Below are 25,850 nucleotides of genomic sequence, written 5' to 3' on the forward strand. Positions count from 1 at the left end.
TATCACATAAAGCAGTGAGAACTGGTTTTCAGTTAATTTACCTGGTAAAATAAAGTTTAACACTAGAAAGACTGACTGGGTCAATTGACCCAAATCAAACAAAATCACTGCTATTTCTCATTGAAGTTCTTGCTACAAAAATCTGAAAAAAGTTAGCTTCAGTTAGCTTTCGTTTGACAGCTCATGCATATTTTGGCCAAGCATTTGCCGCAAACAGGACGCTTGCACGTGTCACAGGTAGTGACAGTTTTGTTGCGTTTACAAGCGACCGTGACTTGACAGCTGACTCTTCTCTGAAGTTGCCCTGTCGGTGATGGTGTTATGACTATTATGTTATTGTTATTATGACTTGGTTATCTAATTCATTTGCATGACATTACGTCAATTGACCCAGTCAGTCTTTCTAGGTATATACTGCTGTAAAATACTAATTTCACCAGCAACTTCATTTGTGTTACCATGTTCTGTTCAAGAATGATAAAAAAATAAAAGTCAGATTTTTTCAGATTTTTGTAGCAAGAACTTCAATCATGTCCCTCCTTCATCTCTTTTATGTGAGGCTGAACAGATTCACGCCTTTGTGGGGGGGGTTCTGTCACATCCCGCTCCGTACGATCCCGATGTGTGCCACGCCCCCCTCATTACCTCGTGTTCAGCCCTGATTGTTCTCACCTGTTGCCTGTTCCGTTTACCTAGTTTACCTTGCCTGCTTGCCGTGTGCTGACATATGCCTTTTTTTAAGGGACATGTCATAGATACAAACATACTGTAGGAACATGTTTACCTGCAAAGGCTGCATGGAGCAATGTAAGGGTGTGCCATTATTTAATTATGATGATTTTAATAACAATAATACTTATAAACTAGGGGCTAAGGACCTTCCTCTATCAAAGATGTGGTTATTCTGGTGAGGTTGGGCCTGGTCCAACAAACTTCTGATCACAGACAGAGAGACTTAGCTGCTTTTGGAACTAATCCTGAGAAGGTTTTCCATTATCTTAATTTCCTGGAATCTCACAGGGATATTTAAGAAATTTCACAAGTTAAAAACACCTAATGCTTTTTAAATTAGTAATGTTTTTTCTTAAATTTCATTAGCATTCTTGAGGTAGAAGTCATTTTCAAGTGTACCCATTTTGTGTGAAAGATGGGTCCTGTATTATCTGGAATGCAAGGGTAGATAATTTGGTATATAGTAATGTACTATAATAATGTACTATAATAGTTTTTCTTTTGCTTCCTCAGTTTCTATTTTCCTGACCATATAATTTTTCATCCTTTATCAGTCCAGTCATTGTCCGAATTATGATAGTGAAAAAGTACCATAATGATAGTAATGGTGATATAATATAAGAAATTATGATTAAGATTATTTGTTTGATTATTTATTTATTGATCCCAGGAGGAAATTTTGGTGCATGCAGCAGCAATAACACAGTGCACAGATGAACATACACTCACCTAAAGGATTATTAGGAACACCTATTCAATTTCTCATTAATGCAATTATCTAATCAACCAATCACATGGCAGTTGCTTCAATGCATTTAGGGGTGTGGTCCTGGTCAAGACAATATCCTGAACTCCAAACTGAATGTCAGAATGGGAAAGAAAGCTGATTTAAGCAATTTTGAGCGTGGCGTGGTTGTTGGTGCCAGACGGGCCGGTCTGAGTATTTCACAATCTGCTCAGTTACTGGGATTTTCATGCACAACCATTTCTAGGGTTTACAAAGAATGTTGTGCAAAGGGAAAAACATCCAGTATGCAGCAGTCCTGTGGGCGAAAATGCCTTGTTGATGCTAGAGGTCAGAGGAGAATGGGCCGACTGATTCAAGCTGATAGAAGAGCAACTTTGTCTGAAATAACCACTCGTTACAGCCGAGGTATGCAGCAAAGCATTTGTGAAGCCACAACATGCACAACCTTGAGGCGGATGGGCTACAACAGCAGAAGACCCCACCGGGTACCACTCATCTCCACTACAAATAGGAAAAAAAGGCTACAATTTGCACGAGCTCACCAAAATTGGACAGTTGAAGACTGGAAAAATGTTGCCTGGTCTGATGAGTCTCGATTTCTGTTGAGACATTCAAATGGTAGAGTCAGAATTTGGCGTAAACAGAATGAGAACATGGATCCATCATGCCTTGTTACCACTGTGCAGGCTGGTGGTGGTGGTGTAATGGTGTGGGGGATGTTTTCTTGGCACACTTTAGGCCCCTTAGTGCCAATTGGGCATCGTTTAAATGCCACGGCCTACCTGAGCATTGTTTCTGACCATGTCCATCCCTTTATAACCACCATGTACCCATCCTCTGATGGCTACTTCCAGCAGGATAATGCACCATGTCACAAAGCTCGAATCATTTCAAATTGGTTTCTTGAACATGACAATGAGTTCACTGTACTAAAATGGCCCCCACAGTCACCAGATCTCAACCCAATAGAGCATCTTTGGGATGTGGTGGAACGGGAGCTTCGTGCCCTGGATGTGCATCCCACAAATCTCCATCAACTGCAAGATGCTATCCTATGAATATGGGCCAACATTTCTAAAGAATGCTTTCAGCGCCTTGTTGAATCAATGCCACGTAGAATTAAGGTAGTTCTGAAGGCGAAAGGGGGTCAAACACCGTATTAGTATGGTGTTCCTAATAATCCTTTAGGTGAGTGTACATATAGTGCAAATGAGACAAACTTCATAGACAGTACTGTACACACAGTGCGAGCAAGATCACGTGGTGCAAACAAATTTTAAAATGTACACAGTACACAAATTGAATACCATGCTAATGAAAACAGGATATTTCCCTAGCTCTGGGGCCTGCATCATGGGCTAAATATAAGTGAATGAAGACAAAGTTCATTTAATTAAACTGGGGTCCCTTGGTTATCCAGCTAAGCAAGAAATTTTGCTTCATGATACAGACCTCCATTATAAACACTTCACGACTCTGTATTCACTTTCAGTATGTAAATTAAAATTTTAATTCCTCTAAGTTTTATTCATGTGCCCTTCAGTGTTGTTACTTTTACAATCATCATCCAACTACAGTACAATAAACACGTAATGCTCAGTTTTTAATCCATTATGTTCTGGGGAATGTTTTTTTTTGGGGAGACGGGAGGGGGGTTCATGGTAAGCATTTAAATAGAAACAGAAACACAAGTGTCAACCTCCAACTTGTTCTTACACTGTCTGGTACGCACAGCATGGCTTAACATGGTAATTCCTTGTCTTTAATCCAAAAGTTATAGATATTTATTGATTTGTAATTGGAAATGATAATATGCTACTACAGAATTTCTATCCTCAGTTGTGAGCATTTTAAGGTTCTTCTTCATTTCAAACTGAATAATATTCCATTTTGCTGGGTTCTTGCTGAAATGTCAGGAAGGATAGCATCTTGTTTAAATGGATGTTTTACTAGCAAATGTAGGTTAAGAACAACAGCAAAATGGAACAGCATTGCAAAAGTTCACATTCTTAAAGATGCCCAAAACACACAAAGGCTCCTGTAACCTAACAATACATTTTTGTGAGAAACACCATAGAAAGGAATAGCATACAATTTTAAAGGCAATGGACAAACTTAAACCAACATTTCATGATTGTAGTATATTATATCTTAATAACGCCACAGTACGTAGGTTTCATAGACGTTACCATAACTACACAAACCACTGTTTTTCGGTCTTCTGCTCTCCCTCCCTCCCTTTCCCCATCCACCCCACTACTGCAATGCATCAGTCCCTCCTCCCACCCCTAATCTCTTTCCTTCATACTCTCGCAAAAGCACGACAGATCACACCCTTCGTGAAAACAATGAAACTGCACGAATATTTTCTGCGATCACTGGTGTGGTCGTCTCTTTTTGACGTCTCTTTTTGGCTTAGGTCTTCTTGTGCTTAATTTCTACGTTTCAGTCAATTAAAGAATTTTATGCGTGGTTTACCGTTGATTACTTCATATTACGCTGCGACAGACGTTGACTCTCATTGGGAGTCAGTTCTCGTCAGTATTCCGATTTCCAGAAGACGGGATTAAAGAAAAGGACGAACATAGAGAGACATCGGAAGGGTAAAGGAAATGATCATTTCGACAAGGGATAGAACAGACATTTTTGAGATGTATTGCTAGTAGAAAGGGACGGAAATTAACAGCTGGTTGATTTGTCGCTCTGGAAAAAAATATTGGGATGCTATGGTATTGTTTTTTTTTTTATCGTAGTCAGTGTGCTGGAGAAATCATTCATTCAAAGCGTCGCTCATCTTATATAAATGGTATGTGTTATCAGGAAGTATATAAAAATCTAAATTAAAATAGAAATAGAAATAAACACTTTCAATTGCCAATATTATAACGAATTGCAATAAGCATATGTGCCGTTGGTATGCGTCATAAACCAGATACAGTGCGTCCTGGTGGCAAGTGCATTGTCCATTAATATTATTATTATTATTGAAATACTTTTTTTCCAGTGACTTGTAAATTGTAATTAATGCTTTTTGAGTAACTAGCTACAGTCCTTTTGCATTTTTATGTGCACTTCTAAAGTTATTTTTCATGACAGAATAAGTAGAATAACGTTGCAGTTGAATATCAACAGAGAATGCGTGTGTACAAATTGTAAACACTGCAATACTTGTATTCGCCACCTGTCAGTCACTGTGACCTTATGTATGCAGTATTGATAAGTGTGCCGTAATCTATGTGAACAGATTAGAATTTGTTCACTTAAATTTAACAAACAGGCATCTGAAGATTGTATCGGTGTATGGCTTTATTACTGTAGTTTTCAGATTGATATATTCCAGAAAACAAAAGCAATAACAAATTTAACAAAGTGCTGAAATATTGTTCTGACTGCACTATGACTGACTAAAGCCAAAACACAGATGACAAGAAAGTGGGTGTGCTTCCTGTAATATAAAGTTGTGGTTTGGAAGTTCTGCTTGCTAGTCATTAGCTCAGGGCTCCTCCTGCACAGTTATTTAGAATTGAGATTGGATGTGGTGTCTTCCATCTGCACAGCCTTTGCAAGTTATATCGAGTCTTGCATTTATTGGAATTTTGCTGCATTCTGTGAACCATAACTGTCTTCCTGGAATAATGTTGGCTGATGCTTCGTGAGGAGATTTGAAAGGCACTCAGCCAGTACTTGTTAAAAGCATGAACAGACACTCAAAAGTTTATAAATAAATGAGCATAACCTCAGAAGACAACTCCAAGGACAAGAGCTTAATGTGTTTAAGGATTCACAGGATTATAATCAAATCGATCAGATCTGAAATCAATGTATGAAGTCATATATAGAATTCAACGTGATGCTAGAGCTGCATACATTTTGCAAGTGCCATTATCAGGGTTGTGGCTCAGCACCTGCCAGCATTTGCTGATCTCTATTACAGACTGAATATAGTTCAGAGCACAGATCAAAGGGGCGCAAGAAGAGTAACTAACTTGGACTGCAAGTGGCTAAGAACGGAGGCATCTTGTGTGTACAGGAAGGCAAGGTCGTGTTTTTTTTTTTTGCACTTGATTTGTTGGTGAGACTGTGCTGCACCTTGGGGTGGCCTGTGTACACATATATCCCTTCCTCTCCTGCCGCGTCAGCATTGGAGGACCCACTCTGAGCAGCCAGACACGCCCATCCACCACGAGCATGCCTGCACTGCGGCTGCTGCTGGGCCCGGCCCTCCTCTGCCTGCTCTATGGTGAGTGGGAGCCCCGCTGAGCCTCCTTGCACACAGGACCATGCATGAGCCTCTTCAGCTGCACCTCCCTCCCTGTACATGATGGAGCCAGGCAGCCAGTTCCTTTGGCCAGGGGGACATCAGAGTCATAGAAGGAACGTTTGGTATTTTGTTACAGGATGGGAGATGCTGAGATAAATTGCTGGCTTATTGTTTAACACTATAGATCTGATCTAAGTATCACAATTAAAGCAGATACTATGTACAAATTCATGCAGTAACACACTATTCTGCTTTTCATTTATTTTGAATACAGTGTGTTCCTTCATATTTAAAAGATAATGTATATAATATACACTCACCTAAAGGATTATTAGGAACACCATACTAATATGGTGTTTGACCCCCTTTCGCCTTCAGAACTGCCTTAATTCTACGTGGCATTGATTCAACAAGGTGCTGAAAGCATTCTTTAGAAATGTTGGCCCATATTGATAGGATAGCATCTTGCAGTTGATGGAGATTTGTGGGATGCACATCCAGGGCACGAAGCTCCCGTTCCACCACATCCCAAAGATGCTCTATTGGGTTGAGATCTGGTGACTCTGGGGGCCATTTTAGTGCAGTGAACTCATTGTCATGTTCAAGAAACCAATTTGAAATGATTCAAGCTTTGTGACATGGTGCATTATCCTGCTGGAAGTAGCCATCAGAGGATGGGTACATGGTCATAAAGGGATGGACATGGTCAGAAACAATTCTCAGGTAGGCCGTGGCATTTAAACTAGAGGTCGACCGATATTGAATTTTACCGATACCGATAGCTAGGTTGGTCTGTACTTGCCGATAACCGATAGTTTTTAAAATGGATACTGGATTAAAAAAAAAAAACTAAATTAAAACACAACACTACATGTAAAATAGTACTAAACTTTATTACAAAAACCAAACAAAAAAACAGTACTGAATCATGAAAATGTGCTATATGAAATAAATATGAATATATTAATAAATATTGAGGTAAATTAAAGACATGCTTTCAAACTGAAAGAAAAAGTAACACTCCAAATAAATAAAAAAAAAGTTACATACAAAATGAATTATAATAATAATTATATAATTATATAATATTATAATTATATATAATATTAATTATGTAAATGTATATTATATGTGTAGTCTCCCACTATATTTGCTTCTATTTTGAAAACTTTTTTCTCTCTCCATAGGCAGAGGTTGACCAAACTGTTTGTGTAATCTGTTAACAACGCTCATTATATACCCGTCTTTTTAGGCAAGAACCTGATAATGAGTGTCACGTCATGTCATGAAATGGTTTTAATACGAAGGGAGCTGTATTACGTGATAACAAATTTAATAAAAACATCGTAAGTTAGGCCTATAATAGTAATGATTTCATTTCAAACAACAAATATATTATATAGAGAAGGTGAGCAAAGTATCAACAGAGCTTTTTGAAACTCCGAATCAGTAAAACACTGCGTCGCAAAAAGATTCACTGTTTCGAAGCGCTCCAGTCGGATCCCCCCATCCCCCCGGCAAATCGCACCCTGTGCCTGAAGATAAAAAGAACTGAAATCGAATGCATTCCTGATGGTAACAATCATGACATTAAACATTTGGGTCGGACTTGCGTGTATTTTTGCCACATTATTTTAACCGCTTGATGTACTGCTAATGTTAGCGTCCTCTCAGCCTTGTCGACAAACATACTGCTGTTCTTTCTCCAATGCAGAATCTAATCAACAAATGAATTACTTTATATTGAGATGAAAACATGTACTGTAGTGTACTGTATACATACCTTTTCGCTGTCTGTGTTTTAAACGTGCATTTGAAGTGTCAGCGTTGTCCGTGCCGCGCTCTCTCCAGGCAGCTTGCGCTCTCCTTGCAACTAACAGTATCACGTGTCAAAACAAAAGCATGTGCTTTACAGCGATTTTCGCCTATAGAGGCGGCTCTTGCCATAGATATATATGTTGGCTCTCGCACTGTATAAGGACAACGGACCGTTCTCAGCCGCTTCAGCTCTGACGCAACCCGGAAAAACTATCGGCGTGGATTTTTGCCGATAACCGATAGTTCCGGGAATCAACTATCGGTGCCGATTAATCGGCAAAACCGATACATCGGTCGACCTCTAATTTAAACGATGCCCAATTGGCACTAAGGGGCCTAAAGTGTGCCAAGAAAACATCTCCCACACCATTACACCACCACCACCAGCCTGCACAGTGGTAACAAGGCATGATGGATCCATGTTCTCATTCTGTTTATGCCAAATTCTGACTCTACCATTTGACTGTCGAGACTCATCAGACCAGGCAACATTTTTCCAGTCTTCAACTGTCCAATTTTGGTGAGCTCGTGCAAATTGTAGCCTCTTTTTCCTATTTGTAGTGGAGATGAGTGGTACCCGGTGGGGTCTTCTGCTGTTGTAGCCCATCCGCCTCAAGGTTGTGCGTGTTGTGGCTTCACAAATGCTTTGCTGGATACCTCGGTTGTAATGAGTGGTTATTTCAGCCAAAGTTGCTCTTCTATCAGCTTGAATCAGTCGGACCATTCTCCTCTGACCTCTAGCATCAACAAGGCATTTTCGCCCACAGGACTGCCGCATACTGGATGTTTTTCCCTTTGCACACCATTCTTTGTAAACCCTAGAAATGGTTGTGCGTCAAAATCCCAGTAACTGAGCAGATTGTGAAATACTCAGACCGGCCCGTCTTTTACCAACAACCATGCCACGCTCAAAATTGCTTAAATCACCTTTCTTTCCCATTCTGACATTCAGTTTGGAGTTCAGGAGATTGTCTTGACCAGGACCACACCCCTAAATGCATTGAAGCAACTGCCATGTGATTGGTTGATTAGATAATTGCATTAATGAGAAATTGAACAGGTGTTCCTAATAATCCTTTAGGTGAGTGTATATATCTATATACCAAAATTATATATATGGCAAAAGGATGCACTATTTTTGTACACACACACACACACACAGTACATATGATAACAATGGTGGCTAGTATAATATTAGTATTGATATTAATAATAATGTAGGAACCAGCCAATAGTCATACTCAAATGGAGAATATGTCTGCAAATGTCTGGTGGAATCTATTCATTTATCTATCAAGCAAACTGCCAGAACAGATGGTATAAATATGTCAGCTTGCCAGGAATCACTGCATGTGTTTGGTTTTTGCATTTTCCCTACATCTACAAGCTCCTGACAATGACAGAATATAGTAGCAGGTGATGTTTATTGGATCCATTTTTTGAAGTATTTTTATAGGTGACACTAGGCTTGTTTCTGTTTTGTTTGTTTATTTGTGGTGCATTTGGCTGATCACTCGCATAAAATGTTATTTGTATGCTTGAATTGTTAAAATATATTATTCTATTTTAAGTATTTAGAATACAGTGTTCAGAAGATACTGTTACAGAATAAAATCATTTTAACATTAAGTAAAAAGCATACAAGCTTTCTCACACTGTCACTGCAAAAAATGGTAGTTACTCTTTTTGGACCTTGCATGTGTATTCTGAGGTTGTAGAGCAGGCAAGAAAAGATGAGTGGTAGACTGGGGAGATATTCTGTGGCCACTGGGGAAAGCAGTGAGAAATGAATTAGAGAATAAGAGACCAAACAAAAACTTGGAAGGAAATCAGGTAAGTCTGTTATGCAACTTGTGACCTGTGTGACCTTCTAGTCCTGGTTTAACAGCATAAGCTAGCCAGTGCAAAATCACAAAGAGGATGATGGGAATGATGCATGCTTATGCATCCCCACTTAGAGAGAGAACTAGAAAAATGCTGGAAATGTCTGAAAGTTATGCTTCTAAAATCACTATAATCTCAGAAAGTTAAACAGTTTTGAAAATAAATTATATAATCAGAAATTTCCCTATATGATTTTTTTTGTTAGATGCTATATTTGTATAAGTACTGTATTTCTTGGAGCATGTTGGCATGTTAGGCCATTAGAAACTGACTGAGTGACTTAACAAAGTTTATATGTAAATAACTCGGGGCAGAAATAGAAAGTAGGTGATGGCATCATTTTGCATTGTCCAACAAATGTATTGTTTTAGGATTTACAGTGAATCATATCATGGCCTTGTCCTACTAGCTTGTATGGCATATTTGCACCTCTGCCCCCCACCTCCCATGTGGCTTCATGCTTTTTACAGCATGAAATGCATCTGGGAAGCCCCTGTTGTACCAGGTATAGCTATATTCTTATAGTTCCTTACTGTCCAGCAGCATGGTGCATGCTCCCCTGTTAACCTCTGTGCTTAGATAGCAGCTTGCAGCAGCTTGTGTTGTTAACAGCAGAATGGCCTGCCAACATTCCCATCTTAGCTGGGGAACAATGATGGGGAAAGGGGGTGTACAGCTCCATGTAACAGCTGACATCCAATTCTTGCATGCACAGAGGAAGATACACGGGGGGGATGGGTGCACAGTGACATGGGGGAAGGGATCTCAGGTGCAAGGTCTCCATGGAGGAGAGAAACCATTAGGAGGATTTCAGAGAGCAGCAAAGGGAATGCATAGACCAACTGGACACAAATAATGACACAGGGATAGCTTTGTGAAATAACAAATGTCAAAGCTATGTCAAATAATGAAAAGGGGATAGGTATTTTAAATACTGATGATGAATAATGGTGATATCTATGTGAAAACATAACATGGGGATATCTATGTAAAATATCAACTGGAGGATATCTATTTGAAATTATGACATGAGAATTTCTGTTGAATTACAACATGGGTGTATATAATTGAAATAAGAACATGGGGATATCTATTTGAAATAACAACACAAGGATATCTGTTTGAAATTACGACACAGGGATAACTATTTGATTGTCACTGGTATATGAATGTCATTGACACAAGCATATCTTTGGTTACAATGGCTTTTTAATAATTGTGATTTGTTATATTTCACTCCCAGCATGGATCATTCCACTGATTATATAGCCTTGAAGATGAATTCATTCAATCTGGGGGTGGAATAGAACAAATACCTGAAATGGCTGTGTTTAAACAGAAGTTTGGGAACAACATCTTGCTAGTAGGGCTGTGAATCTTTGGGTAGACAGTGAATCAATTCGATTCACGATTCAGAGGTTTTTGATTCGATTCAAAAACGATTTTTGCAAATCAGAACGATTCAATTCGATTCGATTAACAATGAAATTTGATTCGATTCGATTATTAACGATTCTATTCTGTAAATTTTAGTATAGTTTATATTGTGACGTGCTCTCTGAAAAATTGCGAAATATTCATCTGTTCGTTGTATTTCCAAAGTATTTTAACTCAGATTTACAATGTCTGCAAACTGCAACGGACTTGTCAATCTTTCCATTTACTTTGTGAAAACCGAAGTAATCCCAAACCTTTGATCTCATGTTGGCTGGTGCCTTGCAAATTTCTCCTTCTTCGTTGCCCTCCATTGTGCACTGCTGCGTTTATTTAGATGACAACAAACAGGCGGGAATTGAAGATTAGCGACGTAATCCACTGCGCCACTGCAGTGAGGGCGCACTTTACGTCGCAGACGCAACTAATTTAAGATGTATATTTATTTTTTTAAATTATCCATCGTATATTCGTTATATAATCGCGATTCATTCGATTTTAAAATATTAAATCGATTATTGAATGAAACAAACGATTCACGATTCAAAAATCCATGTTTCAAGATCGATGCATATGCATCGGCAGGATTTGTAATCGATGCATCGAGAAAATGAATGAATCGTTACACCCCTACTTGCTAGTAATCAAATTATTACAACATAATACACATTCCACACAATAGTCTGTAAAAAAGTGTGGCCAGAATGACATTAAAAAATTGTAATCGGTAAGGTACAGGTAAGTACATATATCTAACAAAAGAGCAATATATGCATTATATATATGTTTTTAGTGTTTTGACCTATTTGGAGGGGAGTAGTTTTACCTGGAGAGATTATGTAGTTATGTTGAGGTATGTAGTATGTAAAGTAATTTGTCTGGCTGGTTCAGATGGGATAAGAAACCTGAGTAAATTCCCCAAATTACCAGAGATAGTGAAGATGAAAAGAATTCTGACTGTTGATGTTAATTGTCACGCGGGGAGAGGCAAGGAGACCAGGATCCAGGAATGCGGGGAAGGAAGTGTTTTATTAGATTGAACAGTGGGTGTTCAGAGGGAGCCGTAAGCTCCATAAGGGGAAACGGGGCGAAGCCCGGTCTCCGGGGAGCCCGGGAGAAGGCGATCAGGCAGACCAATCCGGAGGCGGTGAGCAGAGAGAATGGTCGAGGTCCGAAAGCGCAGGTCGAAATCCGAAGGGTCAGTCCGATACATACACGCGGGACAGGGAGACAGGAGGGATGGTCAACACGGGAAGCCGGGCTCAGCTGGACGGACGGATCAAGGACAGGAGCTGGGCTGAGGAGGTAAGGAGCAGGAGTTAAGGGGCGCACACGAGGAAGACAGGTAAGGAGCGGGAGCAGTGGAAGACGGAGGACAGAAATACGCTTAGTAAGGCTAGTCATGAGCTCAATACTTCGAGTTGGAAGAGCTCTACTTTGCCCTTATGTAGGGGTGGTAAGTGAGCTGGGGCTGTCTGCACCCATCGGGTCCGCCCCTGTGGGCGTGACAGTACCCCCCCCGACAACCGCCTCCAGGAGGTCCACGCCGTTTGCGGGGACGCCCACGGGGTCGGGGTGCCGGCTTGTCGGGATGGGTCCGATGAAACTCCGCCGTCAAGGTGGGGTCCGACACCTCCGTGGCCAGTACCCAACTTCGCTCGTCCGAGCCCGTACCGGTCCAGTCCACCAGGTATTGCAGACGCCCCTGTCGCTGCCGGGAATTCAATACAGCCCGCACCACGGGTTCCGGCTCGTCCGACACAGGAGCAGGGTCTTCTACTGTCAAGTCCGTGGGAGGACGCAGACTGCTGTATTTCACTGGTTTCAAAAGGGAAATGTGGAAAGTAGGCGAAATACGGTACACTCGAGGCAACTGGAGTTTGATGGTTACAGGTCCTACTCTTTGTAGTATCCGAAAGGGTCCTATGTATCTGGCTGTGAACTTACGGCAACCCGGGATCCGCAGGTTCCTGGTCGACAACCACACCTGTTGTCCGACACGGAAGGGAAATCCTGGACGCCTGTGCTTGTCGGCTTGAACCTTGGTTCTAGTGGACTGCACGCGGAGGACACGCTGTATACTCCGCCAGGCGCCCTGGCTCTCCTGGTACCAGGTGTCTACTTTAGGGACGGTCCCCGCAGGGGCATCCCAAGGGAACAGGGGTGGTTGGAAGCCCAGCACGCACTGGAAGGGGGTAAGGTTGGTTACCGGACTTACCCGGGAATTGAGGGAGTACTCCGCCCAGACGAGTTGAGACGTCCACTTGGTGGGGTCGGATCGGACTAGTAAGCGGAGAGCCTTGGAGACCTCCCGATTGGTCCTCTCAGCTAATCCGTTCGATTGCGGATGTTAAGCTGAGGGTGATATTCAGTTTACGGCAAAATTCTCTAAACACACGGGAAGCGAACTGAGGACCCCGATCTGATACAATATCCTCTGGAATGCCAGTAAATCTGAAGAGTTCCTGAATGAACACTTCGGCGAGCTCGATAGCAGAAGGTAATTTCGGTAAAGGAACCAGGCGACACATTTTCGAAAACCTGTCTACGATGGTAAGGATGATGGTCTTGCCGGCGGAACGAGGCAGATCGGTGATGAAATCCATCACCACATGGGACCAAGGTCTGGAGGGGACAGGTAAAGGTTGTAATAGCCCTGCCGGGCTGAGGTTGCTGGATTTATTAGGTGCACACTCAGGGCAGCTGTCCACAAAGGCTCGAACTTCTTGCTGCCATCCGGGCCACTAATATCGGCGGGACACCAAGGGCTGAGTCGCCGAAACCCCTGGATGTCCCGTTGGGAATGAATCCAGTGCAACAATTGTAAACGGTGCGTTCGCGAGACGTACCTCAATCCGGGGGGGCATCCCGAGGGGGGGCGGCTACGTTCTCGTTCTCCAGCCGGATTCTCTCCTCCAATCCCCAGGTGATTTGAGGACACAAAACAGGAGGGATCGAGGATGGGAACCGTGCGATCCTCGTTCTCGGGGGGGATCGTACTGTCTGGACAAAGCGTCCGCCTTCCAATTCTTCTCCCTCGGAAGGTAACTCACCCTAAACGAGAAACGGGAAAACCAGTGTGCCCAACGTGCCTGTCGAGCGGAGAGACGTTTGGCGGACTGCAGGTACTCTAGGTTCCTGTGGTCGGTTAATACTAGGATGGGATGTTGAGCCCCCTCCAGCCAATGTCGCCACTCCTCCAAGGCCAACTTCATTGCGAGTAGCTCCCTATCACCCACGTCGTAATTGCGTTCGGCTGAGGACAGTTTGCAAGAAAAGTAGGCACAGGGGTGACGGCATCCGGTCTCGGGATCTCGCTGAATCAGCACAGCACCAACGCCTGCCTCGGATGCGTCCACCTCTACCTCGAAGTGGAGCTCTGGTCGCGGTTGCTTCAAGATAGGTGCGGTACAGAAAGCAAGCTTTAGACGGTTAAACGCTCGATCTTCAACCGGTGTCCAGGGCAAACGGGTCGGTTTGCCGCGGGTGAGGGATGTGAGGGGGGCAGCCGTTTGCCTGAAATTCCTGATGAATCGACGATAAAAATTTGCAAAGCCTAGGAAACGTTGCAACTCTTTTAGAGTACGGGGAGGTGGCCAGTCCATGATCGCTGTTATTTTCTGTCCGTCCATGGCCACCTCCCCAGGTTGCATGACATACCCCAGGAACTTCACCTTCTCCTGATGGAATTCGCATTTCTCCCCTTTCGCATACAGGTGGTGCTCCCGGAGTCTCTGCAGCACTTGCTTCACATGTCGAATGTGTGCCTGCTTGGAGGGTGAATAGATCAGGATATCGTCCATGTACACGATAACGAATTTATCCAACATGTCGTAAAACACTGTTCATAAAAGACTGGAATATGGAGGGGCTGTTAGCTAATCCGTACGGCATGACTCGGTATTCGTACTGCCCCCTACTGGTAATAAACGATGTTTTCCATTCGTCGCCCTCGCGGATTCTCACCAGATTGTACGCGCTTCGCAGGTCTAACTTGGTGAATATAACCACCTCGCGTACTTGCTCTAATGCGGACAGGATTAAGGGAAGGGGTTCTCTCCTCTTAACGGAGATAGCATTCAGAGCTCGGTAGTCGATCACCGGCCTTAGTCCCCCATCCTTCTTCTTGACGAAGAAGAATCCTGCGGTCATGGGCGAGGTGGAAGGCTGGATTATTCCCTGGCGTAGTCCCTCCCGAATGTAGGTTTCCAAGGCCTCTTGTTCCTGTAAGGAGATGGGATACAACCTACCGCGAGGCAGGGGGGCTCCCCCCAGTAAATCAATGGCACAATCGCAGTCCCGATGGGGAGGAAGGCTGAATGCCCTCTCTTTATTAAATACGTCCGCGTAGTCCTGGTATTCCTCCGGAATGACTGATAAATCCTCTGGTTCGGGGCTCTCCACACCTGTTGCCTTACACGGGAGAGACATGCATTCTCCAAGACATTGTTATCTCCCCGGCTCGCCAGTCTATGCTAGGATTATGTTTTCTTAGCCAAGGGAGCCCAAGTATGAGGGGGTCTTTGGCTTGGGGTAGAACAAACACCTCCATCTGCTCCGTATGCAGTGCCCCCACTGTCAACATGAAGGGGTGTGTCCGGTGTTCAATTGTTCCCTCCCGAATGTGTTCTCCAGTGACCCCCTGTACCTTAATGGGAAAAGCTAGCTGGCTGAGAGGTATCCGTATCTGACGAGCCAGGTTAGCGTCCATGAAATTACCCGCTGCACCGCTATCGAGGAGTGCCCGTACAACACGATGTGCTCCATTGTACTTTACAGACACCGGCACCGTGAACTGCGTGAGGGACGAGAGAGGCATGGAGAGTACACCTACCGGCAATGGTGGCTCTTCTCGCCGGGGCCGAACGGGGCAAGCGGAAACGGCATGACCCACTCCCCCGCAGTATAGGCACAAGCCTCCCTGCGTTCTCCGTCTACGCTCGGTAGTGGTGAGCGGCGATTGACCGATCTGCATGGGTTCGGTCGAGTCGGATCCGGGAGCCGGAAGGGCTCGCAAATTGTCGGTCTGGGTCCTCCGGCGGCGGCGATCTCTCACTGTATTGTCCAGCCTTACGGCCTGGCATACGAGTTCGTCAAACGAGGAGACCTCACCTGTCGAGGTGAGCTCGTCCTGTAGGTCGGGATTCAGGGCTCGGAGGAAGATGGTCTGTAGGCAGTCGTCAGGCCACCGTAGAGCTGCTGCAATGGTACGGAACTCAAGGGAGAAGTCCGCCGCGGTCCGGTTTCCCTGGCGACAGTCCAGTAGACGGAAACCCGGACGTCTCCCGACCGCCGGGTGGTCGAATATCTCCATCAGGGCACGATGGAATTCCCCACCAGAATGGAGCAATGGACTTTGATCAGTCCAGAGGGCAGTAGCCCACTCGTGTGCTCTTCCGGTAAGCAGCGAAATCGTGAAACGAACTTCAGCTCCGGGCGCAGTGAACATCTCAGGGTGTTCCTCGACGTAGATGCCTACCTGCATCAAAAAACCCCTACATTGGTCGGGATTCCCGTCGTACCGCTCCGGAAGGGCGATGGACAGTGGGACGCTGGGACGTGGCAGAGAACCTGGTAAAGGCACTTGCGCAGCTTGAGTGGTGAGGAGCTGCTCCATGGCAGAAACGCGATTCTCCAAACTCCCCGCTGGATCCATTGAAAGGCGAAGTATTCTGTCACGCGGGGAGAGGCAAGGAGAGCAGGATCCAGGAATGCGGGGAAGGAAGTGTTTTATTAGATTGAACAGTGGGTGTTCAGAGCTCCATAAGGGGAAACGGGGCGAATGCCCGGTCTACGGGGAGCCCGGGAGAAGGCGATCAGGCAGACCAATCCGGAGGTGGCGACCAGAGAGAATGGTCGAGGTCCGAAAGCGCAGGTCGAAATCCGAAGGGTCAGTCCGATACATACACGCGGGACAGGGAGACAGGAGGGCTGGTCAACACGGGAAGCCGGGCTCAGCTGGACGGACGGATCAAGGACGGGAGCTGGGCTGAGGAGGTAAGGAGCAGGAGTTAAGGGGCGCACACGAGGAAGACAGGTAAGGAGCGGGAGCAGTGGAAGACGGAGGACAGAAATACGCTTAGTAAGGCTAGTCATGAGCTCAATACTTCGCGAGTTGGAAGAGCTCTACTTTGCCCATATGTAGGGGTGGTAAGTGAGCTGGGGCTGTCCGCACCCGTCGGGTCTGCCCCTGTGGGCGTGACAGTTAATATCTAGAACACAAATGACAATAGAATTTACAGTTTTGGATGACCTATCCCTTCAACATTGACAAATAAAAATTGGCATCACTTTCTGTATGACCTTATTACTGAGATGACAGTTTGGATTGGAGTATTCTTACTGAAAGAGGTCTGTGTTTGCTGAAATACAGAAGATAATTTGCTCCTGAATTTTTACTGTAGTAAAATAGAACTGTAGTACTGTAATAATTTTGTCACTCTCCACTTGGGCTTTGAAGAACAAGTCAGCAGTGGCGCTGGCAGAAATTTCCCCCTTCATCTTATAGGGCTAAAATTTAGATTGGACTCAAATTGTGAACCTCGACTGTAATCGCTTCAGTTACATTATTTCCCCAGGTAAAACCACAAAACTAATCCCATTTTTTCACACTTTTTTCAAATCTGAAATTTCCAAATAATAATTTAATGATTATTTTTGCATCACTTTATATTTTTGCAAAATTTGTGATATATGTGAGAGATGTATAGCTTTTAATTGAATACTGTTATTTTGCCCATACATATTTCAATTAAGTGGAATATAGAAAGTCCATTGTTTATGAATGTAATTGTGGAATGGCATCGTATAGTATAGCGGCCTTTTGCTGTTAAATTTAAACTCAGTGAGGATAATCCCAAGGAAAACAAATTCAGATGTAGTTTTACACGAGACATCGGACAGTAAATCAGACAGCAAATCAGATTAGTATTAACCTAGCTTGAGTGTGAATGGTGTGTGGAAATTAAGCATAAAGTATAACAGGAAGGAAGAGGTGCACTTAATGATATACACATTCATGTTTTATATTACCTTAAAAAAAAGTGAACACAGTAAGCAAAAGAAGAAAGACTGTGAGCCAGCTGGAAATGATAGATGCTGGGTATTTGTCTCTTCAGCTGAGCACCACACTTTCCTGCTTGAGACTGGGTTTTTCCCTAATGTTCCAAGCAAAGCAATATATGTGATTGCTAATGATCCTGGGGGATTAGGTATTTGAGTTTTGGTGCTGGCTGGAGTCAGGAGAGGGCTGTGACCTGAAAAGGGAAAAGAACTGTAAGACGTAGCAGGACTTTGGCATGAAATTCAATAAGAATGTATTGATAAAGGAAAGGAGGGAATGGGCCTTTATGAACCATTTCAATAAATGGTAGCAGAAAAATAATGACCATTCTCCAACAGACTACCGATTATTCCTTTGGAATAACTTACATTTTGGTACTGGATTTTGGGAATATCATTTTTAAAAGAAGTGAGTTGGTTCTCTAGTCATTGTGTTCCAGCTTCTGTCTGTCTTGTGTCTTTCTCTGATGTGATCAGTCTGTCTTATTCTTTATCCTCCCTCTCTCCTCTACACTACATTTCTGTGGTGTGTGTTCGTGTTCACCTCCTTCTGAGGTGAGTCTCACTACATGCCATCTTAAAGTCTTTCCTGCTCATACTGTACTTTCTCCCTCATATTGGTCAAGTTCTCCTACATAACAGGGTTAATACCTCTGTGAGAACTGTCTTTCTGAGTAATACATTAATATTTTGTCCCTTAACAAGCTTAATTAACCCTGTTAATGCATTCAGTTCTTTCCCTCATGTCTTTCTTTGTACCTGAGTATGAGAAGCATTAATCCTTTCCCTCTGTTTTCCTAACTCTCTGTGCTGCAGTTCGAGTAGCAGTATATTGTGTTGTTCTGCTCTGTGATAACTCCTCTTTCTCTCTTTTTCTGTCTCTCCCTCTCTCTGCAGTTTGCCAATATTACTGTATTTATTGTCTTACAGTTTTGCCAACAAAGCATCTAAATTTTACAATCATAAAAATAATAAAATGTGCTTGCATATGTTTCCACAAGACATCAATTAAGACAAGGTCAGAATAAACAGGAATAATCAAATGGTATCTTGTCTCTGACATGACATGTCCTGGCATTTCATGCCTGTCAGCTGTTGCTATTTTGATTATTTTTGTGATGCGTCAACTGACTATCACTTCACTGTGACTGAAAAAAACATCTCCAGAGGTCAGAGTTGAAAGTATGGCGAGATCAGTGGGTCAGAGTGATGCTGACATCTCTTTCCAAGCTACAGTTTGCTGTATGAAAAGAGACAGTTGGAGCTACAGGTGTGTTTTCCACTGCTGACTGAATTACTGAGCTACATATATAGACATATGTATCTATATATGACGAAATTTATTCAGATCTATCAGTTTAAGAGAATGTAAAAGATTATGGTATTTTCTAGCTAGCAATTTATTAATACTAGCAATTTATTTCCCCTCAGTTTTTTGATTCTGAATTTTTGAAAGGGCTTTGTTGCTGGCTAAACTTGGTTGGTTTTGAGTCAACTGTTTAGCTGTGTATTAATTATATGTAATTATGTCAATTGAAATCAAAATATCAGGATATTCACTATGAGAGGAAATAAATAATCCATTTTAATAAATTCTACATGAAATGCATGCAAAATATAAAATGAAAGGAAACATCATCTCAGGAGTCTCACAGTTGCTGCCAGGGAGCAGTTTCTTATTGGCAGCCATGACAGGTTCAATTAACTTTGGTGTCCATGTGCAATTTTGGGGGAGATGAGATGGTGAGTGATTCTCTGTGTTTCTCTGAAGACTCGCTGTGCCGTGCTGCCTGTGTGGAAGTAGACTCGGATACCGAGGCTGTGGCTGGACATGGCTTCAAGCTGGGCTGCATCTCCTGTAAGATGAGAGGGGAAGTTTCTGCCAGTGCTACTGTTGATTGGTTCTTCAAGGCCAAAGGGGAGAGTGACTTTGTTCAGGTCAGTATACAGTATACAAGCACTGCTAATACATTCTTTCTATTGAGGGAGTGTCAGCAGTACCTGCATAAAGGGATTGTCCGTACATGGACAATGGTGTCCGTTACAAAATGTTTTGATTGAGAACAAAAAACATACATGCTATGCTCTTAAACACCACACCGATGTTAAAAAAAAATAAAAAATTGCCATGATGTTGACCCCTGCCTGCTGCTTCCCCAAAGTGAGTTTCTCACTTTGTAAGTGTAACTAATGATAAGGGGCCTCTCAAAAAAATGTCAGACAGTGATATGGTGATTTGCATTAAAAATTTTGCATTAAGAATTGCATTAGAATTTAAACTTTAAGAATAAAGCTACCAACTTTTCAAATATTTTGAAAATATTCTGTACCTGCCAAATATCTTTAATGATTACAACAGATGCTCTAGAATGTGTATAACCCTAAATTAACAAATGAAAACAAGTTACAAAAGTATTTGAAATTTAATTCAATCCTATTTCTGGCACAGCATATTGTTTGTCATTCCCAAGTGATTTTTAACATTAACTGTACTGGGGAAGATTTGAATGACTTTTGGGTAGCTGGTAGTGCTGGTGGACCCTATACAAATTACCTGGTGTATCACACACACACACACACACACAGATACATACACACAAGTTGGTCTTCCTATCTAAATGGGGACCGTCCATTCATTTCTATGGAAAAAACCATAATCCCAATCACGACACCCTTAACTCCCTGGGGTCTGAGGCCTCTCAGCCACTTTCGGGGTAGTCTGACATGCCTTGACATTTTAAAATATTTCAGCTCTCTAAAAAACATTTATCCCAAAGTGTTACATTTGCTTTTATTCAGCACAAACTCAGCACCAATAATCTGAGACCTCTTAGAATGTTAGTATTCTATTTTTTGTTAAAATCAACTTTAAACATATACTTTTCAAAAACCTATTTTCAGACATGCTGAGAAATTGTAAAAAAATCACATTATAGACATTTCTAGGTAAGACTTTTGAGCTCTGAAGCTTATAAACACAGGGGTTGGCTACACATAGGTGAAAGTGACATTCTGAAATTTTATGTGGTTTGATTACTAAAGTGTTAGCACTTTAGAGTGACACTCTTTTTCTCAAAGTCAGTGGCCTTCACAATGAATATTGATGAGATAGGTGTCCTCACACCTGTAGTAGTTTGCATACTGTCAATGGCCCATCAGTCTGGAATGTCACTGCACCCCACACCCATCACTTTGGAAAGGCAGTTTGAAACACAAGAAAAGTAGCAACAATAAAATCCCTTTCGCAGATTATTGGTAGATGGAATGAAAAATGAAAAACTGTGACTATATAAATATAGAAAGCGATAAATACAGTATATGCCCACCCTCAGATTTCTAAAAAAAAAAAAAATCTGAGGGTGGGCCCAAACTTACATACACATACACACACAGCCGTGGAAAATTAAGAGACCACTCTATATTTTTCAACATATCTACATTGTTACGCTGAGCAGTACACAAGCATAAGATGAAGCAGGAAACACTGGGAACAACCAGAAACCAGCCAGGTAAAGGGTGGGAACAGCATTCTAATGCTAGAGATGACCAACAGTTTCTCATGAACCCTGACAAAGATGACATCAAGAGACGGAATGGAAAATATTAAGTGTAGGTGTGAAGTGCACTGCTAGGTGAGTTCATTTCAGGCTTCTAGAAGCAGGACCATAAACCATGGAAGAAATCCCTCATTAATGAGAAACAGAGAAGAACCAGGCTGCAGTTTGCAAAAAAAAAGAACACATTCACAGACACACACCCATAACTTGAGAAATGAGTGAAACAAATATTGTGCTGTGATCTCTTTCTGTGGCTGTGTGTGTCTATAGTATATATATAAATATATAGTTCCCCATCACAATCTGGGCAGTTGTTATAAATAGCATGCCATCTTGTGGGATTCAAGGCTATTTATCCACCAAATATGTAATTACAAATATATTACAGCTCCATTTTGGTCATTCAAAACACATTGTATTACGCATATACATTAGACATATTCAACAGAGTAAAGGTTTTGGGGATTTCTGAATGGCAAGGATCTCTGGTTAGTAGGATGCCTGGTTAATAAATTATCTCAGTATTTGTGATCATTCTCCTTTCAGGGTTTGCTTATGTGCTTATGCCTTTTCTCAGATATATAGCTATGAGGATGAGACTGCTACAATCATGGATGAACGCTTTGATGACCGACTTTACTGGAATGGCAGCAAGAAGACAACTGACCTGCAAGATGGTTCCATTTTTATACTCAATGTCACCTTCAATGACACAGGCGTCTACCGATGCTTCTTTGAACGTATCCTCACATACAACGACTACGAATTTCACACTAATGCTACCAAATTCATCCACATCAACGTAGTGGCCAAGGGTGAGCCTCATGGACAAGTAAAAGTACAGCAACTGTTGAGAGAGCATTTATTTTAATATCTAACATTTATAAATGGATCAGCAAGTGATGTAAATAACCAGATGTTGAGGGATGGCGATGATGATGATGATGATTGCACGGGTGTGTGTGATATTGTCAGATCGCTTTATTGGTTCACTGCTGTTATGCTAAAATAATAGAATCCATTGCCACTTCAACGATCAATAAATTAAAATGCATATTTACAATATAATTAAATGTATATTAACATGGATCCACGAATTCCCTTGCCCGGACGCGGGTCACCGGGGCCCCCCCCTGGAGCCTGGCCTTGGAGTGGGGCTCGATGGCGAGCGCCTGGTGGCCAGGCCTGCACCCATGGGGCCTGGTCGGGCACAGCCCGAACAAGGCACGTGGGTCCCCCCTCCAATGGGCTCACCAGCTGTAGGAGGGGCCATAGGGGTCGGGTGCAGTGCGAGTTGGACAATGGCCGAAGGCGGGGACCTTGGCGATCCGATCCTCGGCTGCAGAAGCTAGCTCTAGGGACATGGAATGTCACCTATCTGGTGGGGAAGGAGCCTGAGCTGGTGCGCGAGGCAGTGAAGTTCCGACTAGATGTAGTCGGGCTCACCTCGACGCATGGCCTGGGCTCTGGAACCAGTCTCCTCGAAGGGGGTTGGACCCTCTTCCACTCTGGAGTTGCTTACGGGAGAGGCGCCTGTACATTGGGGTTTACCGCGGTGGACGAGAGGGTAGCCTCCCTTCGCCTTCGGGTGGGGGGACGGGTCCTGACTGTTGCTTGCGCTTATGCGCCAAACAGCAGTTCAGAATATCCACCCTTTTTGGAGTCCTTGGAAGGGGTGTTGGAGAGCGCTCCTCCCGGGGACTCTCTTGTTCTGTTGGGGGACTTCAATGCTCATGTGGGCAATGACAGTGAGACCTGGAGGGGCATGATTGGGAGGAACGGCCCCCCCGATCTGAACCCTGACCCACTGAACCCGAGTGGTGTTTTATTATTGGACTTTTGTGCCCGTCACGAATTGTCCATAATGAACACCATGTTCAGGCATAAGGGTGTCCATATGTGCACTTGGCACCAGGACACCCTAGGCCGCAGTTCGATGATCGACTTTGTGGTCGTGTCATCGGACTTGCGGCCGCATGTATTGGACACTCGGGTGAGGAGAGGGGCGGAGCTGTCAACCGATCACCACCTGGTGGTGGGTTGGCTCCGCTGGTGGAGGAGGAAGCCAGTCAGACCTGGTAGACCCAAGCGTATAGTGCGGGTCTGATGGGAACGTCTGGCGGAATCCCCTGTCAGGGGGAGTTTCAACTCCTACCTCCGGCAGAACTTTGCCCATGTCCCGGGGGAGGCGGGGGACATTGAGTCCGAATGGGCCATGTTCCGCGCCTCCATTGTCGAGGCGGCTGACCGGAGCTGTGGCCGTAAGGTGGTCGGTGCTTGTTGCGGCTACAATCCCCGAACCCGCTGGTGGACACCGGCAGTGAGGGATGCCGTCAATCTGAAGAAGGAGTCCTATCGGGCCTTTTTAGCCTGTGCGACTCCGGAAGCAGCTGATGAGTACCGGCGGGCCAAGCGGAACGTGGCTTCGGCGATCGCTGAGGCGAAAACTCGGGTATGGGAGGAGTTTGGCGAGGCCACGGAGAACGACTTCCGGACGGCTTCGAGGAGATTCTGGTCCACCATCCGGCATCTCAGAGTGGGAAAGCGGTGCAGCATCAACACTGTTTATGGTGGGGATAGTGCACTGCTGACCTCAGCTCGGGATGTTGTGGGTCGGTGGAGGGAATACTTCGAGAACCTCCTAAATCCCACCGACACGCCTTCCAATGAGGAAGCAGAGTCTGGGGACTTGGGGGTGGACTCGCCTATCTCTGGGGCAGAGGTCGCTGGGGTGGTTAACCCTCTGGAGCCTAGGGGTAGGAAACACACTTTCACTGACTGGGGCATGATCACACATTTCTTCAAATATCATAAACTTAATTCATGGCAAATAAATTATTTCTTATATATTTGTTTTGCCATTACACTCATCTTTATTTTAATATATATTGTAAATATGTCAGATTTTTGTTAAGTTTGAAATTTGACATTAAAGTATAGACATTGCAAAATGCAGTTTGGAACACTTGCAGAAACATTATAAAAGTACATAGTAAGCAATGCTGGCAGTTTGTTTTGATCCCAGATATCTGATCACCAAAGTCTTGGCTACATGAAGATGACTAAATGGTGTAGATGCAACACTCATTTGGATAAATAAATAAGAAAAACCTAACTCATGTCACTATTTCTGGCTCCTTTCATTGAATATGTAGCAACTTTCATGTGTATGAATGAGCCATTGTCACCTGGCCACGTCCCCAACCCCCTTTTATGGCGCTGAAGGGGATGTATCTGGATCGCGTTTCACCGTTGCGCTGTTAATCAAATTACCATGCGAATGCGATTTGAATACGCGCTAATGCGGCTATTTAGAATGTGAATAGCGATCTTCGGGTGAGAGCGGTACTACACGCCCCCGATGCAGGTAAAACAAAGTAAGATGACATGGTTTACTTTTTTGCCGATTTATCCTAATTAAAAAAACTTTAATACTTCCGACAATGGACGTTTTGAAAAGAAGACAGATTACGGATTTAGCCAGCGTTTTTTTCATGATTCTACATTAAGATTTCAGCGAGATATAAACTGAAATAGACGCGAAAAGTACGCGATGTCGCCGACGACATACTCGACCCCAGAGAGTTAAAAAGCTCCTCAGTGGCCGGGCCCCGGGGGTGGATGAGATCCGCCCGGAGTTCCTCAAGGCTCTGGATGTTGCGGGGCTGTCTTGGTTGACACGCATCTGCGGCATCACGTGGACATCGAGGGCGGTGCCTCTGGATTGGCAGACCGGGGTGGTGGTCCCACTCTTCAAGAAGGGGGACCGGAGGGTGTGTTCCAACTATAGGGGGATCACACTCCTCAGCCTCCCTGGTAAGGTCTATTCGGGGGTGCTGGAGAAGAGGGTCCGTCGGATAGTCGAACCTCGCATTCAGGAGGAGCAGTGTGGTTTTTGCCCTGGCCGTGGAACAGTGGACCAGCTCTATACTCTCGGCAGGGTCCTTGAGGGTGTGTGGGAGTTTGCCCAACCAGTCTACATGCGCTTTGTGGACTTGGAGAAGGCATTCGACCGCGTCCCTTGGGGAGTCCTGTGGGGAGTGCTCCGGGAGTATGGGGTGCCGGGCTGCCTTATAAGGGCTGTTCGGTCCCTGTACAACCAGTGTCAGAGCTTGGTCTGCATTGCCGGCAGTAAGTTCGGACTCGTTCCCGGTGAGGGTTGGACTCCGCCAGAGCTGCCCCTTATCACAGATTCTGTTCATAACTTTTATGGACAGAATTTCTAGGCGCAGCCAGGGCGTTGAGGGTGTCTGGTTTGGTGACCTCAGGATTAGGTCTCTGCTTTTTGCAGATGATGTGGTTCTGTTGGCCTCATCAGACCATGACCTTCAGCTCTCACTGGAGCAGTTCGCAG

At 43.8% G+C, this 25,850-nt stretch overlaps 2 protein-coding genes across 11 annotated transcripts in view; both read left to right on the forward strand.

Moving 5' to 3' along the window:
* Nucleotides 1–25,850, forward strand: part of LOC111840174 (uncharacterized) — a 77,396-nt gene that overhangs the window by 9,366 nt on the left and 42,180 nt on the right. The gene's annotated exons all lie outside the window — the stretch shown is intronic.
* The window catches only part of scn1ba (sodium channel, voltage-gated, type I, beta a), a 57,278-nt gene that overhangs the window by 2,668 nt on the left and 28,760 nt on the right, over nucleotides 1–25,850 (forward strand). For 4 of the 10 annotated variants that reach the window (XR_011993027.1, XR_011993028.1, XR_011993029.1 and 1 more), the window contains exons 1-4: nucleotides 3,755–4,286; nucleotides 5,620–5,720; nucleotides 19,711–19,877; nucleotides 22,074–22,311. Coding sequence is in view for 6 of the 10 variants with exons in the window: in XM_023804719.2 (XP_023660487.1) it covers nucleotides 5,669–5,720; nucleotides 19,711–19,877; nucleotides 22,074–22,311 (457 nt within the window). In the remaining 4 variants the exon portion in view is untranslated. The other 6 variants (XM_023804718.2, XM_023804716.2, XM_023804717.2 and 3 more) reach the window with 6 other exon arrangements.

This window comes from Paramormyrops kingsleyae, chromosome 9, assembly GCF_048594095.1.
Source record: "Paramormyrops kingsleyae isolate MSU_618 chromosome 9, PKINGS_0.4, whole genome shotgun sequence".
Taxonomy (NCBI): Eukaryota; Metazoa; Chordata; class Actinopteri; order Osteoglossiformes; family Mormyridae; genus Paramormyrops; species Paramormyrops kingsleyae.